Raw genomic sequence first — 19,452 nt, 5'->3', positions numbered from 1 at the left:
CTACTGCTATCTGCAATAAAAAATAGAGGAAAATATAATTACACTGCAATTTTGTCAAACCATTCTTTATTTAGATATCTTGACTGTTCAGTTTTCAGAATAATGGTTTTCTGTTTTGGTAGGTATTATTGTCAATATTTCAGATTGAAATCCTTTTTCCTGAAAAATTAAAAGCCTAGTAAATGAATAAAAATGAAAGTAAAGAAATCTAGTTACAAAAATCAATTAATACAACAAAATTTTACTTGAAGGACTTTGCTGATAAAAAGTCTTTCTACATGTTTTTCATACGAAGAAATCAAAACAAAATGCAACTGTATATAAGTGTTGTCCCTAGAAATGCCATTAACTAGACCAGATCATTTGGAGAAAGAACTTAAAAACATAAGGGACTAATCTTTTCAATGTTCCTAACAATTACTTTGCAACTCCATTCATGAAAACTGAATGATAGTTCTCAGCTAAGCCTTTTGGGACAGTAGTTTTAGGGGATAATATAAATAAATAAAAATTCTGTTGGAAGTTGCATTAGAGCTGTCTATGGTGGGCAGAATAATCCTCCTTTCCCCAAAATAACCAAATCCTAATCCTGTGGATGTTACCTTATATGCCAAAAAGGACTTTGAAGATTTGGTTAAATTCGTGGTCTTAAAATAGGAAGATTCTCCCGGATTACTGGAGTGGGCTCAGTGTAATCACAAGGATCCTTATAAAAGGGAGGCAGCAGAATGAGTTGGAAAGAGACTGGGAGAAACAATGTCTCTGGCTCTGACGATGGAGAAAGAGGCCATGAGCCAAGGTGACCTCTAGAAGCTGGAAAGAATGGATTCTGCCCTAGAGCCTCTAGAGGAAACATCATCCTGCTGACGCCTTGATTTTAGCCCAGTGAAACCCACTGCGGACTCCTCACATCAGGAAGTGTAAGACAATAAATTTATATTGTTTTAAGCCACTATATTTATGGTAACTTGTTATAGCAGCAATAGGAAACTAATACACTGCCTCTTAAAGTGGAATGTGCTTAATTGCTAATTAAAAACTTGGAAAAAACCTACCAACGTTACTCCTTTACTACATATGCACAGAAACAGCATAGTAATGAATAAGAAAATTCATACAATTAAACCCGGACAGCTAAACTATAGTAAAAAATTCTTTCCATACGTAAGAGTATATTCACCCTTAACCATTCTAGGCTGAAATTTGTTGGACATCACGAAGAAGGGGCCCATGTACTGGCTAGAGCAGAGGGGCCACCTTTGCCTCTGAGGTAGAAGTCTCGCACTGAGAATGGTAAAGCAGCAAGAGCCTGGGTCCCTGACGATCATGAAACCGCCACACCAGCACCAGACATTTATGAAGGGAGGGACCAAGTTGTATCTGTTAATGTCACCATTATTTTGGTTTTAGAGTCACAGCCAAATCTAATCCCACACGAATAAGGGATGTGGCTAGCACTGCTAGCTGCTTAGCCAATATTCATTCCCTCCTTCTTTTTGGGGGGAAAAAAAAAATCAACGTCATTCAGAGGGCTAACATGCTGAGCTATAAATCGGTTTTCCAGGTTCCCTTTTAATTAGGGTGACCATGTGACAGAGTTACCAATATGTGTACATGTCTACTAGGGTAGGGCTCTTGTTTTCCTAACAAAAAGCAACAGGCTCTTCTTGCCAGAAAATGCAGAAGCCACGCCTGGAAGGGTAGGAGCTATGTTGTCACCAGAAGTGTAAAAGTCACATGCTAAGATGAGGACATTGAAGCAGGGAGACACGAGAAGCCCAGAACATGAATGTTGTGAGATGCCTGCATCACCTGGACTGCCTGTTTTTAGTTTTCCTGTAATGTGAGAATAAAAAATATCTTAAGAAAACTAATCAAGTTTCTATTATATGCAATCAAAGACATTCCTAATATAAAGGAATCATTTGTTCTATTTTAAGTCAGAGATGCTCAATAGGCATCCAAGTAGAGATGCTGGGTAGGTAGTTGGGTACGAGTCTGTAAATGTGGGGATCAGAATATATAGGTAATTAGAGCTGTGGAACTAGAGGAGATGACATTAGGAGTTAAGTACAGATAGAGAAAAAGAGCTGTGGTGGGCAGAATCCTAAAATGATCCCCTCCTCTTAAGCATGAGTGGGAACTGTGACTATGTCAGGACGGTCACTCCATGATTACACTGTGTATTATATGATGGTCCTAGCGGACTGCTGACTTTCAAGTAAGGTGTCATGTGATGAGAGAGCCACATGGCTAGGACCTGAGTGTGGTCTTTGGGAGCTGAGCGCTGCCTCTGGTGTTCAGCCAGCAAGAAAAAAAAGGGACCTCAGTTCTGCAACTGCAAGCCACTGAATTCTGCCTGAATGAGCTTGGAAGAGGGCCCCGAGCCTCAGGTGAGATGGAGCAGTAGGGAGGAGAAGCAGGGCAATCACTGGGGGAAGAGGGGAAGTAGGTTCCATCAGGAAAGTGTTTCAAGAGGACAGGTGTGATCAGGCTGTGCCAGATGATGGTAAGTCAATAAGGCAGGGTACAGAGAGAAGGGCAGTGGGGAAGTAGCAGCTCCTCTTCTAAGGAGTTCTACTAAAAGCGAAGGAAGGAGTACAACGGGATGAGCACAGGAGGGAAGCATGGGGCCGAAGGCAGGCTTTATTTTGTGAAACAGAAACTACTGCGATAGGCGCATGTAGTGATGAGACTGATTCAGTATTGAGCGGAAAACTGATAATGCAAGGGAGAGAGAAGGAGGGGGATTTATAATTGCTTGCAGGGGAATAAATACATATTTAATCTCTATACTGTCTGAAGCATTTCTCCATAAGAACAAGGCCAAAACACTAAATTATTCTGTGGTAATAAGCTTAAGTTTCACTTTAAACATAAAGAAACTTCCTTTTAAACTATTGAATCACAATATATATTTCAGAATGGAAAATCAACTCTATTATATGTCTCTCCTTTTAAAAAAAATTTTGAAGATCTAGCACTGAAAATATTTTTCCTTTTTTATTTATGTCAGGAGTACTGAGGAAGCAGACGATCATAGCTGCTGGGATCCATGACAGCATTTGTAGGTGAGTAATGAATTGCTTTAGATGAGAGACAAACCCGAGACAATATGTTTCCAGTAGGGCGCAGCTGCTTATAAGATAAATACTCCTCTGCCACTTCATCCGATGATTAACGGTCCTGGCCCTGCTGTGTCCAGGCAAACTGCCTGTCTGATCCACGCAGATAAGTACCAGATTCCACGACACCACACACACAATCTCCTTTTCCTGGTGTGACCACTCCCTTTTCCTTTTTTATACTGCTAGAAGAATTTACACAGAACTTACTCCACACAGACCTACCACTGCATACATTGGTTATCGTAACCATTTTCCACAAAGAAGCAGAAATACTTTTCCCAAGTACATGAATAAAAAGAATGAAAAAGCAAAGAAAAGTTAAAGAAGCGGGAAACATTTGGGGATAAAAATCCCATCTTTCCCCCTGTATTGCCACCGCTACTTCCTCAGGGTTTCCTTTGGAGAGAATGTACAGGGTACTGTGCTACTGGTTTGACCCCACATGGCAGGTTTTTGGTTCTTTATTGTCTGCTTCATGGAATTAAACACAGGAGAATGAACTCTTTTATTCAAGCCAAAGGTAGTCAATAATAAAAAATGAAGATAGTTAATTTAAAAATGAAACAGCACCATATTTCACTGAAACCTTTGTGAATAAAAGGATGGGCTGTGACTGACAGAAAGCAGCTGGGAAGGCATGAAAATAAAATGTGCTTAGCAGTCTGCCATGCTGAAAAGGTTTTTCTGCCCATACATGCAATTTTTGGCCTAGGGAGGTAAAGCTCTTTTCAGGAACCACCATTTAAAATAGTGAAGTATTTGGCCATAGTGGGGTGTGGACAGGTGTAGCCAAGGCACACGGGAAAGCACTCATAAGCCTGAAGGTTCACCCTGTCACAGGAGCCTGTGCCTGGGCCATAACAAGGCTAGGATGGGGTTTTGTTTTTGTTTTGGTGTGGTCATGGTGTTCTTCCCACCTAGTACTAGCAGAGGAGCTACAAAGGTATCAGGGCAAGCAGAACCTGGGGTTAACAGAGAATGCAAGCTCCCACAGTAGAAACTGATCCTCTAGTAATTCATAAATATACATGTTCTCCAAATATACCATTTGCCAAATACTTATTTAATATCTAATATGTGCCCAAGACTCTACTAGACACTCTAACAGTGTGAAAGATATGAAAGATAGGACATGGTCCCTACTTTTAAAAAAGTACCTTCTAATTAGATAAAATTTAGAGATAACAGTTTTATCTCATATGTTTCCAAAATTTAAGCAGAAATCTCTACTCTAAATGGACAGGAATTCTAAGAACAAAGCGATCAGGGAAGAAAGGGAGCTAACACGGAAAAAGGAGAACTTGAAATGTCTTGGTTTGAATAGATCAGAACACAGAGGAAAAGACATTCAGCAATGGCAAAGACAGGCGGGTAGCCATTTTTACCTCATATAATCAGGTAATGGGAGATACTGGCTCAGCTGTCACTGAAGGGCTCTTAGGAGGAGTGAAAAATAAAGTCGGCCAGTAAAGGAGTTAGTAGTAGACAGAATAATGGTTCCCTCAAAGATGTCCAAGTCCCAATCCCCAGAATCTGTGAATGTATTCGCTTACATGGGAAAGGGGGCTTTGCAGATGTGATTAAATTAAGGATTTTGAAAAGGGGGGATTATCTTTGATTATCTGTGTGGGCTCAATGTTATCATGAGAGGGAAGGACAAGGAAAAGGGGATTGAGTTTGTGGTGTCATAGAATCTGGTACTTATCTGCATGAATCAGAAAGGCTGTTTACACAAGGTGTCGAGTCAGAGGAGAGGTGATGACAGGAGACATTATGATGGACACAAGCTGAAGTGGAGTGACTGCTGGCTTTGAAGATGAAAGAGGCCACGAGATGAGGAATGTTGGAAAAGGCAAGGAAACAGATTCTGTTCTAGAACCCACAGAAGACTCAGCTACAGTCAGGTAATAAATTTTAAGGCTGGATGTAGTGGCTCACGCCTGTAATCCCAACACTTTGGGAGGCCAAGGCAGGTAGATCACCTGAGGTCAGGAGTTCAAGACCAGCCTGGCCAACATGGTGAAACCCTGTCTCTACTAAAAATACAAAAAAAATAGCCAAGCATGGTGGTACATGCCTGTAGTCTTAGCTACTCAGGAGGCTGGCGAAGAAGAATCGTTTGAACCTGGGAGACGGAGGTTGCAGTGAGCTTAGATCGTGCCATTGCACTCCAGCCTGGGTGACAAAGTGAGACTCTGTCTCAAATAATAATAATAAATAAATTTTAAGCCACTGTATTTTTGGTGATTTGTTACAGTAGCAATAGGAAACTCATACAAGGTTTAAGATTATTGGCCTTGAGGGTCAATGTCTATGATGTGGTGGACAACAGAGACCCATTTCAGTGTATTTGAGTAAGAGAATGAAGACAAAAATGGTGTTTTAGGAAAACTGGTCTGCAGCAGAGAATGGATAAGGATCTGAAATAAAGTAACACTGATATAAAGTACTAATACTCTGGACTGGGATGGTAGGAATAGAAAATGAAAAATTAGTCTGGGGGCGGTGGCTCATGCCTGTAACTCTAGCACTTTGGGAGGCAGAGGTGGGTGGATCACCTGAGGTCAGGAGTTTGAAACCAGCCTGGCCAACATGGCGAAACACTGTCTCTACTAATAATACAAAAATTAGCCAGGTATGGTGGCAGGCACCTGTAATCCCAGCTACTCAGGAGGCTGAGGCAGGAGAATTGCTTGAACCTGGGAGGTGGAGGACGTGGTGAGCTGAGACTGAGCCACTTCATTCCAGCCTGGGCAAAAGAGTGAGACTCTGTCTCAAAAAAAAAGAAAATGAAAATGAAAAATTAAGTAGTGTGTATTATAAGAATTTGGAAGATAATGCAAGGTAACAGAAAAGTAGGAACACACTTGAAGGTTTAAAACCTCGAGATGTGTGGTTCTAAGCTTTGTAACTTCAGTGTGTGTGATGGAGGTAGGTTAGGAAGGGTTGTGTCTAAGTGATAATCACACTATAGGAATTCTCAAACTTCAACAGGCATTAATTATCTGAGGTACTGCAGATTACTGGGCTCCATCACAAAGATTCTAATTCAGTACATCTAGGGTGTTGCCCAGAAATTTGCCCTTAGATAATTCAAAGTTCACATTTTGAAAAATACCAATCTAGAAAAACTAAAAGAAAATGGAATCAAATACTCATCATAGCTCAAGAAGAAATGACTAATTTTAAGATAGAATCTGAAAGGGTAAAAACAGACACATCAGTAAACATAAAAATTTAAAACTTGCATACATTTACAATAAATGTCATAACCAAAATTAAAAGGCCCTTGTTAAAAAATGCTTTCAGCAAATGGCTAATATTGTATTAATAGGCCACCCAAACTAATAAGCAAAAACAACCGAAACACTAGCAGATAAATGAGAAAGCACATAAATAGACAATTCTATTGAAAGAGGGGCTACAACTCCTAAACAAACCTAAGAAACACCTATTAAAACAAGGCAACATACACGCTTGCTAATAAACCTAATTTTTGGAGGGTTAATATAGTTAAATATTTCAAGAGAATTAAGTAACAACAGATTTAACTACATTTAAAGGGAAAATATTTTATGTTAAACTCTAACATTCAAAGCATGTCACAAGATTCAAATATGGAAATTGAGGGTACCAAAACTGCAATAAAAGGGTAAGGTTGCATGATGTGGCAGAAGCAGTCAGTCAAGCCTGAGTACTCTGATTAAATTTTTGACCCATTTCAACCCTTCTTAGCACACAATCTTACAGTCAAAATTACAGATTTATGTTTGTTTTTATATCCCATCGTTATTTGTATTTCATTGCCTTTTAGAGTTACCTTTTTGCCAAATCTAATACATCACAAGAGGGCAAGTAAAGGAGACTTCTAGCAGCTGCTATCCCCTTGACAATACATAAAATTAGACAGTGTATCCCAACTAAAACTCTGCTCCACAAAGCTATTTTTATCTCTATGTCCCTGTAAAGTTGTCTCAAATATTTTAACAAGGCGGCCAACGATATTCAAAATTGAGAGATTTGCGCATTTCTATTCTATTAATGCTAGTAGACCTCATTATATAATTATAAGAATAGGTAAAATTATTAATAGAACTGCAGAAACTGAGAGAAGAGAGAATCCTGGAAAATCTAGGATTTTTTTTTGACCATGAATAGCTAAGAACTGTCCATACTCACTGGGGAGAGGGTCCTCCTCTGCAGAAGAAAATAAACTCTATTAGAGCAGAGAACAGAGTGAACAAGCCTCTCCTGCAGAAGCACGGGTAGCCTCGTGCTCTGGGCAGGCCTAATTGGCAGTCACGCAGCTGTGCCTGGTGTGGAGCTGGTCCCTGAGTATCTGAAGAGTACAGCTGGGCTGTGCTAGGGTGATGGAGTCCTAGGTGCTGACTTGGGAGGTTAGCAAGGGGCCTGCATGTGACAGGCTCCCCCTCTAGACTGGTCAACAGAGGCTGGGCAAGGCAGGGGGTGCTGGTTTTAATCCCACAGTAGGGACTTATTTCATCAGGTACCCAGAAGAAACCTCACTAGGATCTGTTTCCTCCCAAAACACACAAACAAAAACACACTTCCCTGGGAAGGAAGTGAGCCCCAGACTCCAGGTTTGTTTCTCTTTGCAGCACCCTGGGGTTGGTGCTTTTGTAAAGTCACTGGCAACACCTGGTCTAAATCTGTGTTCACCTGTACTGTTTATTTTCCAAGTCAACCTGGATTGAACAAAGTGCTAACCAGAGAACTAGATGTGGATTATCCCTTGCCGTCCTAACAGAAAAGTGTGCCGATAACTTAGAGCTCCCCTTTAAAAGAAAAGAGAAAGAAACAGTCTCACTAATCTCTCACTGATACCCTGTTAACGTTTATAAGTTTATCCTGTTAACGGGATTTTTCTAGGCAATTTCATGAGGTATTTGTAGATATTAAAATAATTTCAGCATGCCAATAATAACTTATAATCTAGAAAAAATTAAATTTAGGTAGAAAATAAAGCAGCATTTACTCTTCTATGCTTTAATAACCATTTCTCCCCAAAGCTCTTCCTTTTGCCTTTCTGTTTCATTTATCTAAGACTTTTAAAGAAGTGTATCCTAGTTCTGAAACATCAGTTTTGTAAAGTGGCCCTTTACAATTCAAAAAAAGGCTAACAGCCTCTTTTAACTTGTGTTCCCCAGTCTTTGAATACACAAGTACATGTATATGTACTTTGAATACACACGTACATGTATATGATCTTTTCCAGGTACATGTAAGTATAAGTTGACTTTAATAAGTTTCTTCCTGTAAGATAATCATTTGCTTTTTCTCCCCTGTCTGTCAGGAACATTAAGTGCATTTCATGGATAAAACAGGGTCTGCGTCTTATTCTTTCTGAACCTGTGACATCGAATGCAACATACTGCAAACAGCTTGCAGCCTCAGAGTTTTACATGCACACGATTTTAACAGAAAATCTACCTACTCAGAAAGCATACCTTTAAGGAACTGAATAATTTATTCCAAAAAGAAATTTACTTCATGATAAAAGAAAATGTATATACATACACAAGAAATATCAGTGCTCTTAGAACCACAGAAAGGAGTGTTAACATTATACCATCTGCCACATAGAGAAAAGAGAAAAAAACAAAAAACAAGTTACCTTTTTGTGCAAAGCATGAAATTCGCTGTATCTCTTTTCAACAAAATGTTTTCTTCCATTCATTAGCACTTCTATCTTAAACACCTGAGGAAAAAATTTAAAAGATTAATTATGTTAGTTCAAAACCCTCAATTGTCTGATGTGGTAAGTTTGTGACCATGATATATTTCATCCCTTTAATTACGGTGGCTGATCCCCCAAAACCCAGAAGGCTCAGGAGACCCTGGCCCAACAGCACTGATTAATGAGCACTCGAACCAAAGGCTCACTAACAAAGTGCAGCATTCTCCAAAAACCTGTCTAAAAACAAGGGAAACTTAAATGCATTAAAAAACTACCTAATTTTTTAATAAAAATAATATTTCTTACTTAAAATGACTTCACCAAATGAATATGATAGCATTGAAACAATACTCTTTACCAGAGTATTGCAAGAGGAATACTCTGGTAAAAAGCTCAGGCATGTGGCATTCCATTATGGGCATTTCAGTGTAGGTAGTACTGTGTCGTCTATAAGACAATCATGCAAACAGCAGTGCATTTTAGGTTAATTTCTTTCTAACCTGCATATTCATCTCTAGTCTCAGCTGGGCTTATTCTGCTGTTTGCAAAACAGGCAAAAAGTAGTAAAGGCTCATTTTCCCTGCATGATACAAGTGACAGCTTGTGCTCCTAGCTCCACAAGGTTGAAAGGCCAGATGAAAAGGCTCTCTGGTTGCACTAATTAGTAGGCACTAACATGACATTTTCTTGATTCTTGGGTCAGTGGGTCAAGACTGGAAACAAGGGATGAGAAATATTGTGAAATGCTCATGAAAATACAATGTTAAGGTCGGATAGGGAGGGATGGTTGGCAGGATCTAAAGAGGAGCTCTGTCATTCCAAAAGTTTGTATTTGACTCTTGTTTTGCTAAGCGAGAGTTTATAAACACTAAGATGAAGGAATATTGTTTAATTACTTAATAATTAATACTTAATAAGCCTTAATTACTTAATAAGCCTAATTTTCTATTTCAATCACCCTTCTGAAAAAAATACAAAACTGTAGAGATCACATGACACTAAAAAGTATTAAAAACATGCCTACTTTTAGTCTAAAAATAAAAACTACTTAAATTTGGCATATGAGATACAAGGTCGCACATTTTCATTACGAAAATAGATTGCTATGGCTCTATATTTCTGTCTTATATGTAAGTATGACTATTTTAGAAATCCAGAAATTATGTCATCAAACATAAAATCTGTTTGCATTTTTGTGCTTCTTTGAATCAGAAACAAAATCTTCTGCTGCATGACTCAGTTTAAGAAACCTCTTTTTATTAAGTGGTAAATTTTTAACAATTTAATCAATATTTTATATTTTGTTTCTCAAGAAATACCCCTGAATAAATACTTTCCTTTGGTGAACTAGTAGAAATGTTTTCTTCTAAAACCATATGCATATGCTTCAAACTCTCAGATATTCTTAGATTTTTTTTAGGAAAAAAAAATCTGTTTATTAATTCACCAGAGAAAATTATTCTTCTTCAAAGGCCTTGCTAGAAATAGAATCAGGAAAACACCTCGAGAAAACAAACAAGAGAAGCACAGCTTTAACTCGGGGGCTTGGTTAATAGGCTACGGAGCCCCTTTTTTACCATCAGGTCCCAGATTGAAATCAGGACAATATGTAGCAATGAAAGTAGTTTCCATCTGCTGCGCTTTATGAAATAAATGAAGTTATGTTCTGGGTCTTATTGCTTGAGGCTTTATCACAAAACCACCACCTTAACTGGCACATTACCTACAGAATCTATAAAACAGGGAGAAGGTTGAAAACTCGGCAAGGCTCGACCTACTTGCTCACCCCTCAAAGCGCCCCCCCCTTGAAGGCCAGGGTAAGACAAATTACACAATGGCTGCTTCATGGAATGTCATCTCTTCTACTGACCAGATGGTTCCATTACCAAGTTCCACAGTTACTCTTCACAAGCACTAAATTCACAATGAAGGGTGGGGGAGGATGTACACACACCCACAGGAAAGTTTGTGATAAACTTTAATTCTATTTTATAATGTTACAATTGAAAAAACACACAATATTCCTAATACTATCAAGACTTTTCTTCTAAATTCTGGGAAAACATCTTGGAAAGGAAGTTGTTCATCAGGATTTTCATGACAAAGTGAAGCAAGAAATGGAGTCAATTTAATAAATCCGGCCAGGCGCGATGGCTCACGCCTGTAATCCCAGCACTTTGGGAGGCCGAGGCAGGTGGATCATGAGGTCAGGAGTTTGAGACCAACCTGGCCAAAATGGTGAAACCCCATTTCTACTAAAAATACAAAAATTAGCTGGGCGTAGTGGTGTGCGCCTGTAGACCCAGCTGCTTGGGAGGCTGAGGCACAAGAATCGCTTGAACCTAGGAGGCAGAGGTTGTACTGAGCCAAGATTGTGCCACTGAACTCTAGCCTGGGCAACAGAGTGAGACTCTGTTTCAAAAAAAAAAAAAAAAATTTAATAAATCCTATTTTCCTGAATACCATGCCAGGTCATTTTTGTAAAGTCTTTCCAACTTTCCTACATATGTTGTCCCTGCTGCCTGGAAATCTCTTTTCTTGCTTGGCTCTGCTGGCAAACTCCTAGTAGTGATTAGGCACTTCGTGAGGTGGCGGCCTCCAGGACAGTGCTGGGAAAGCACTCAGCACAGAATCCACCATTCATCTGTTTATTTATTCAACAGATAATTACTGAGGGTCTGTGAGCCAGGGAGCCCAGGAGTTGTCCTAGGCTCTGGGATTCAGCACTGAACAAGACAGACAAGAGGTCAGCCTTTATGGGGGCTGAGGCGGGCGGATCATCTGAGGTCAGGAGTTCAAGACAAGCCTGGCCAATATGATGAAATCCTGTCTCTACTAAAAATACAAAAATTAACTGGGTGTGGTGGCACGCGCCTGTAATCCCAGCTACTTGGGAGGCTGAGGCAGGGGAATCGCTTGAACCCAGGAGGCAGAGGTTGTGGTGAGCAGAGATCGTGAAAAAAAAGAAAAAAAAGTTGAATGTGTTGCCTCTGGAATTTCAGACTGGCTGTGGATGGACAAGGGCTGTTTTCACCCCTATTGGAAAACAAACAAACAAACAACAAAAAAACCCCACACACTTTAAGGTGAAAACCAAGGTCTCTTCTGGCCAAGATAGAGTAACAGCAAGGAGATGTACCCTTCCACTTGAAATTGGGCAAATTAAATAAGTGCACAAAATATGTAGAAAAAATGGCTCTCAAGGCATTGGACATCGGGAAATGAAGTGAGAGACAGGAAACAAACAAGGCCGGACCTACTATCACCTCAGCTTGCTGCCCAGAGAGAAGCTATGCAGGCCCAGGGAAGAGGACCCCGCCCAGGCAGAGCCCTGTGGTCCCCTGAGTTTAAGGAAACGGAGCTGGGAGTATGGAGGATAGGGAGCTGCACCCCGGGAGAACGCCTGCAGCTGAGGAGGCCTCCCTCAAGTATTCAGGTGAAAACCAATCGGCACGTGAGATTGGGTAAACTACCCAAGGAGTAAAGAGGGCTCAGAGCTCACATGCAACTGGCAATGGTGTCTGTGTCCAAAAGCTGGGGCAGAAAATTTCATAATTCACGAGGCATTAGTTACAGTACTCTGAAGGTTCTTGACTCAGAAGCAGGGAAAATGAACTAGATTAAAAGCTGTTTTAGTCCAGTTTAACAACACTTCAAAGCCAGGTCTGAAGAGATCAAACTGTTTCCGGGTAACTTAATCACATGCCAGAACAAAGCTCAAGAATATTTTTAGGACTATAAAAATATCTAGAACCCAACAAGGTAAAATTAACAAAAGATAAATTACCAGAAATGTTGCCAGATTTCACCCCTCGAATTTACTAAGTTACACTGTTATGAAAAGGAGTGTCTGGCCCATCCTTGTCAACATAGTCCTACTTTGGCCAATCTAGTGCATAAAATGAGAATTTTTTTTTTTTTGAGACAGAGTCTTGCTCTGTTGCCCTGGCTGGAGCACAGTGGCACAATCTTGGCTTACTGCAAGCTCTGCCCCCCGGGTTCATGCCATTCTTCTGCCTCAGCCTCCCGAGCAGCTGGGATTACAGGCGCCCGCCACCATGCCTGGCTAATTTTTTTGTATTTTTAGTAGAGATGGGGATTCACTGGTGGTCTCTATCTCCTGACCTTGTGATCCACCCACCTAGGCCTCCCCAAGTGCTGGGATTACAGGCGTGAGCCACCGCACCTGGCTAAAATGAGAATTAATTGGGCATATTTTGACAAGTATGTATGGGGGCATAAGTTTCCATTCCAATTATCTCACATAAAATTACATATAAGCCTGACCTACCTGTTTATTTTTATTTTATTTATTTATTTAGCTATGTTGCTGAAGCTGGACTCAAACTCCTGGGCTCAAGTGATCTGCCCATCTCAGCCTCCCGAGTAGGTGAGATTAGAGGCCCATGCCACTGCGCCTGGCTCTGACTTGCCTGTTTAGTTTTCTATTCCTAGAGACATCTTTCCTCAGAGTTTTCCAGAAATCCCCTCTGTATAAAGTAAGGGAAGCTGCATGTAATTAAATAAATGTATTAAGGATTCCATTCAGGTTTGCATAACAAAACAAAAATCATTCTGTTCATTTGACTGAATTTTTGCCACAGTTCTAGAAACATTATTAAGTCAATAGAATTCAAATTGAAAAGGAAAACAAATGCCATTACTTTAAAGGGAAGAATCTGATCCCCAAGTGTGGTTTTTATTACATGTCAGAGCCAACATTTTTTCTTTTGTGGTAACATCTCTGAAATTATACTAGAAGTCAAGGATAAAATAGTTCAAAATGTGGGTTTATACCCCAATTTTCAGGAATATATCTAATAAATAAAATAAACTTAAGCTAAGGAAGGACTTAACTTATATTTCAGGTTGAATGGTCCCTCTCTTTCAGAAGCTCATACATTACAAAGTGATCACTTCTAAAGCAAAAAAAAAAGAAAAAGAAAAAAAGAAAAGTATTCTCTATAATAGATTAAAAGTATCTAATAAATAATTCAAGTGCTTGCCAAATACAAACGGGGGTTCTATATACAAATAAAGATTTAAGCCCAAGGTTCCAAGTAGTTTAGGTCAGTGCATCGTTACGCTGGGAATCTGAAATATACATGAAGGACAACTATCTGCTTAGAATATGACTTTTCATAAATATATACATATACATGCATATATATGTATATTTAATACTAGTTCATTAGAACAAGATGCACCAAATATTAAAGCCAGTCTTGAAATCAACATTCTCCTTCTTTAGTAGAAATAAACATTCAAGATAATAAAATAAAGAAGGTTGTTATTCTACTATAAAAAGTTGAATCTCTAAAAGCACCATTTCTTGTGTGCCGATTGTCAGGTGCTCAGCAGGGTATTAACTCAGGTACTTAGCAAGGTATTAATTCACAGCACATACAGTTTTTATGAGGGTACAAAAATAAGAAAACATCTAATTGTAAAGAATTATTATGATATTCGATTTCTAAGTACATTTACATTTTTAAAAACTAGCACAAAAATTTGATTTGTTCCTACTCTGAGCCTTAAGTCATGTTTTCTCTATTTTAAGATACCACATTGATAAAGCAAGAGAAATTACTAATTTAATCATACTATTTTGGGTAGGGGGGAAGAAGCTTTTTTCTCATATTTCAAAAATATCTAAATTTCAGAAATTTTAAAAAGTTTTTAAGAAAAAGACATACTGCTACAAACCAACCACTACTTCAAAAAACAATTCTCTAAATATAGTAAGCCCTCACTTAATGTTGCTGATAGAGGTTTTTGGAAACTGGGACTTGAAGCACATATAACAAAATCAATTTTTTTCCTCATCAACTTCTTAACAAAACGACATGATTCAAGGACCTGCTGTATGTCATTTCACTTCAAGTTGCAGTTTCCAAGAACCTATTGATATTAGGTAAGAACTTACCATAATTGCCACAACAAAATACCTGTGTAAGAGTTGGACATGATTAAATGTATGTGTGTGTGTATTGATATGATTCTGCTTTCGAAAGAAAATTCATGATACCAAAAAGAACATCAGGAAGGTCATGGATGAAAGAGAATAAATATCCAATCTACAATGAGAAGAATCCCTGATGAAAGAACAAAAAAATTAGGGCAAGAGCAAAAATCAAAGACAAAAGAAATCCAACTTTCTTAAGCTGGAAAGATCAAAAGGGTTTCTATATCCCAGGGAAAAACAAGACAAGGATGTCCACACCTACCCACCCTAGAATTTATTTTTAATTACAAGCATAACCAAAAACCACTTCTAATATACAGAAGCAAAAGGCAGAAACAAAGATCAGGTTGACCCTAAACTTTTTCTCTGACATGCTAATTGCCAGAAAAAGTAGAGCAATGCCTGCGGAGTTTTATCAGAATATTATTTAATAGTCATCTAAATTATTATTCATGTATAAAGACAACAAAAAGTCAATCTAACTTTGCGGGAAAACTCAAAAAACAAATAACCCAAACATCTTTTTTGAAAAACTTACTGAAGGTGTAGAACTGCCAATGGAAAGATAGATCAAAAGCAAGAGGCTGCTAGTCAAGAAAAGGCTGATGAAGTGCCCAGCAGGAAGCACACAAGGGCTTCTAGGCCTCTTGGAGGCATCTTCTCACAGGCTGCTCTGTTGCTCTCCTCTCTAGAAAGATTTGTGGTCAAAGGTGCTTGGCACACAGAGAAACAAAGAAATCCATAGAAAACCTGTTCATAATTTTGGTTCCAAACGTCTTCAAAGTTTGATAGTGCATGAGCTTTAATGCAGAATTCCACGTCTAGTCAAATCTTCCACCAAGGGCAAGGGAAAATGTTATTTTCAGACATGCAGGAGCACAAATGGTTTACTATGTACACATTCAGGAACCTTCTTTGAATATTAAAAAAAGAAAAAAAAAGGAATTCACAAAAGAAGCCAAGACTGTGGACCTAACCTAGAAATAAAGTAGAGAACAAAAACCTAAAATGTAGCTTTGCAGTCTTAAAAGTGTTCAAATTAGAATAAGAGCCAGAGAGTTCCAAGAAGAATGCCTTCATGGAAAAAAAAAAAGATATGATTAATACCTATTTTAATTTATAAGGTTTTAGTGATAGTGTCAAAGCATTTGTGTCTCTCTGTCAAGAAAAAAAGGTATTTAAATTTTTCAAGATAAATAAACAAAACTATATACAATGTAAAGGTGCAAATACAAAGCCGACCAAATGTAATATGATTTGGTGTAGCTTACAGAATAATAAGAAAAGAGCATCCATTTGGCATAACACTTGAAATATTTCCCACTGAGCAGTACAGACTTAGTAATTTATAAGGCAACGTTGTCTCTAAAAAAAAGAAAAAAGAGAAAAAAGGCTACTGGAGCTATCCTCAATATAAAATGCTTCTTTTTCCCCTAAAATGAATATGCCTTGGAAACAGTTTTTTAATAAGAGAGGACAGGATTTGCTCTCAGGGACCTGGGAAGCTTTTCCTAAAGAGCTGATGCTTCAGACTACAGGGAAAGCAGGCAAAGAGGAGGGACAAGCACTGTGGGCAGAGCATGTGCAAGAGCCCTGAAGCAGCAGGTGAGAGGCTGGAAGCAGCTGACTGTTGTACAGCCAGGCAGTGAAGAGACACCTCTGAAGGAGGCTGGAGAGGGAGCAAAAGGCTAACTCCACTCATCTTCTCTGCAAGTATTAATGGTCTACCACGTGCCAGGTTCAGAGCTAGTCATTGGAGATACAACAATGAACACAGACAAAAACCCCTAACAGATCTTACTTACATTTTAATGAGGGTGGAGGGTGGGACAAAGACAATCACACAAATCAACAGATATTAGTGTCACAGAGAAAAATAAACCAGGGTAATAGGACAGAAAGGGCCTGGATGAGTATAAGGCTATAATTTTGGGTGAGGTCTTGATGGTAAAACAATACTTGAGCAAGAATAGAAAACCATACAAGGTCTCTGCTCAAGTATTATTTTACCATCAAGACCTCACCCAAAATTATAGCCACATACTCATCACTTATCTCACAGTACTACAGATCAGAAGTCCAATGGGCTTGGCTGCTTTATCTGTTCAACTCTCATGGGCTAAAATCAAGGTACTGGCAGGGGTGTGTGACTGCAGAGGTTCTAGGTGATAACAGGTTCCTGCAATGGGATCCCTGCAGTTGTGAGACTGAGGCCCCCACCTTTTTGCTGGCTGTTTCCAGCTCCTAGAAGCCACCTACATTCCTGGAATCATGAGCCCCTTTCTCCATCTTCAAGGCCTGCAACAGTAGCTCACGCCCCTCCCTTGTCATATTTCTCTAACCTACTCTTCTGCTTTCCCCTTCCACTTATAAGGACTCATGTGATTCCACCTGGCCTACCCAGATAAGCCAGGAAAATCTCCCTTATCTCAAGGTCCTTAACTTTAAACTCTTCTACCAAGTCCCTTCTACATGTAAGGTAACATATTCAGAGGTTCTGGGGATTATGGTGTGGACATTGTTGAAGATCCATTATTTCATTCACTACAGACCTGAATGACAGGAGGGAGTGAGTCCTGAGTCTACCTGGGATGGGAGGAGGTTGGTCCAGGCAGATGGAAGAGTGAATAGTCACAGATTCTAATTTAACTTTCAGCATTACCATTGTGTGCCAAGAGTTATCCAGAGATAGAACAGTTAGAGGGAAGGTCTGAGTGGCAGTGGGAAGAGGTGAGTGAAAGTAGAACCAACAGGATAAGCTGATGACTGCATGTGGAAAAATGTAAAAATACACAAAAATGTTATGTAAAAGTACATAAAAATGAAGGGAGAAAGTGAGAGAAGAATGAAATGCAATGGTGAGGTTTTTGGTCTGAGCACCTGGAAGGATGGTGATGCCACCATCAACTGGCTGCGGACATCTACATCAACTAGTTTGTGGTGGCAACTAAGAGCTCAGCACTAGCCATGCTAAGTTTGAGATGCACATTAGACATGACATGGAGATGCTGCAGAGGACTGAGTTGACAAGTCTGGTCTTAACTAGAGATATAAATTTGGGCATCATTAGAGTGTGAATGAAGACTAGATCTGATCACCGAGGAACAGAAGTCAAATAGGGGCCTTTAGATCATATCAGGGTGTATGGTTTTATCATTTCAGCAACAAGAAGATTTTGCTTCATTTTAAATGCCTTTCTCTTCCAAATTAAACTTTTCTAACTCCTATACCTGTCTTTCAGATGACATGGTTTTCAGGTCTTACACTATACCTTCTAGAGTAAAACACAGTCTGTCAATGTTCTCCCTAAGATGTTGAATCCAGGATTCAAGGAAATATTGGCATTCCCCAATTAATAAATGGATTGTGTCCCCAAAATCCCTTTTTCAGATGGTTTAAAACTCAGCACAAATTTTCCCACAGAAACAGTATAAAAGATAAAAGATAGGTTTAATAGCCTACAAAAAACCTATTTAGTCTCAAATATGCACAAATTACAATACTGATATCATTAATTTAACCCATAAGATTTACAGTATAACGCGGCGGTTAGGAGTTCTAGTTCTTGAATCAAACTCCCTGGATTTGAATCTTATGTCTTCCATTGCTCTCTTCTGGGCTCTGCTAATACTCTACGATTTGGAGCAAGTTGTTTAACCTGTACAAGCCTCAGTTTCCTCACCTATAACATGGAGTTTATAATGGCACCTATCACACAGGTTTGTTGCAAGGATTAAACATAATTATCCATGCAAATCATTAAAACACTATCTGGCATTTAGCAAGAATCCAAACAATGCTATCTATTCACATTATTAACTTCTAACCATGGCTACAACTATTCTTTATCAGTGGAGGGGAAGCTGTTGATAGGTAGGGAAAATGATCACGAGAGTAACAATGACCACGTTCATACATCTCTACAGGGGAGAAGGTACTTCTCTCTCCATCACTAGAGGTGGTTGACCCTGTAATGCAGGCATGCAGTGGGCTGCTGCACTCACCTCTGCCAATGCCCATTCATAGGCCTGGATTCCTGATGAGGCCTGATGAGCACAAGGTCCAGTGGAACCCTGACCTTCCATGATTCTAGCTTAAGCTTCTGTATCTGCAACCTGCATTCACCTAAATGTTTTGGAAACCATATCTCACTGTTGGCTAATGATGCCTTTGGAATCAAACAAAACCCCCAAGTCTTCCCCAACAGTTCTTAAACAGGCAATTTTCAGATATGAGGTTAGGCTTTATAATGACCTGTTAAATATTATCATGTTCATTTTGACTCTAATACTAGACAAGGCTGTTGAAACTTTTCTGGAAATTGATTCTGTCTTCCAAAACATGAGCCAGTGTTTTTGCCAAGCTTTGTGTCATGTGTAAATGTGAAGTGTCTTCCCTCTGTGTCTTCACCCAGGCCTCAGTTCTCACTCTACAACCTCCCTGCTGGTCTCCCTGCTTCACTCCTGCCTGCAGCAATCTATATTTCACAGCAGCCAAAGTGGCCCTTTTCAATCCTCTAACAGATCCTTCCTCACTTCCTACTCCCTCTCACTCACCCTGGTCCAGCCACACCAGCTTCCTCACCGGCAACTATAATAGGCACATTCCCTCACTGCCACCTATAACAGGCTTTTGAGTGCTTCTTCCTCTACCTAGAAAAC

General features: G+C 39.4%; 1 protein-coding gene across 3 annotated transcripts in view; it reads right to left on the bottom strand.

The window, feature by feature from the left end:
• Positions 1-19,452, bottom strand: part of SNX24 (sorting nexin 24) — a 193,258-nt gene that overhangs the window by 85,809 nt on the left and 87,997 nt on the right. For all 3 annotated transcript variants that reach the window (XM_055298967.2, XM_055298969.2, XM_063612963.1), the window contains exon 2: positions 8,764-8,847. In XM_055298967.2, coding sequence (XP_055154942.1) covers positions 8,764-8,847 — 84 coding nt within the window. The remainder of the gene's footprint in view (positions 1-8,763; positions 8,848-19,452) is intronic.

The sequence above is a fragment of the Symphalangus syndactylus genome, chromosome 11, assembly GCF_028878055.3.
Source record: "Symphalangus syndactylus isolate Jambi chromosome 11, NHGRI_mSymSyn1-v2.1_pri, whole genome shotgun sequence".
NCBI lineage: Eukaryota > Metazoa > Chordata > Mammalia > Primates > Hylobatidae > Symphalangus > Symphalangus syndactylus.
The sequence above is the reverse complement of the archived record's forward strand: the minus strand, read 5'-3'. Positions and strand labels throughout refer to the sequence as shown.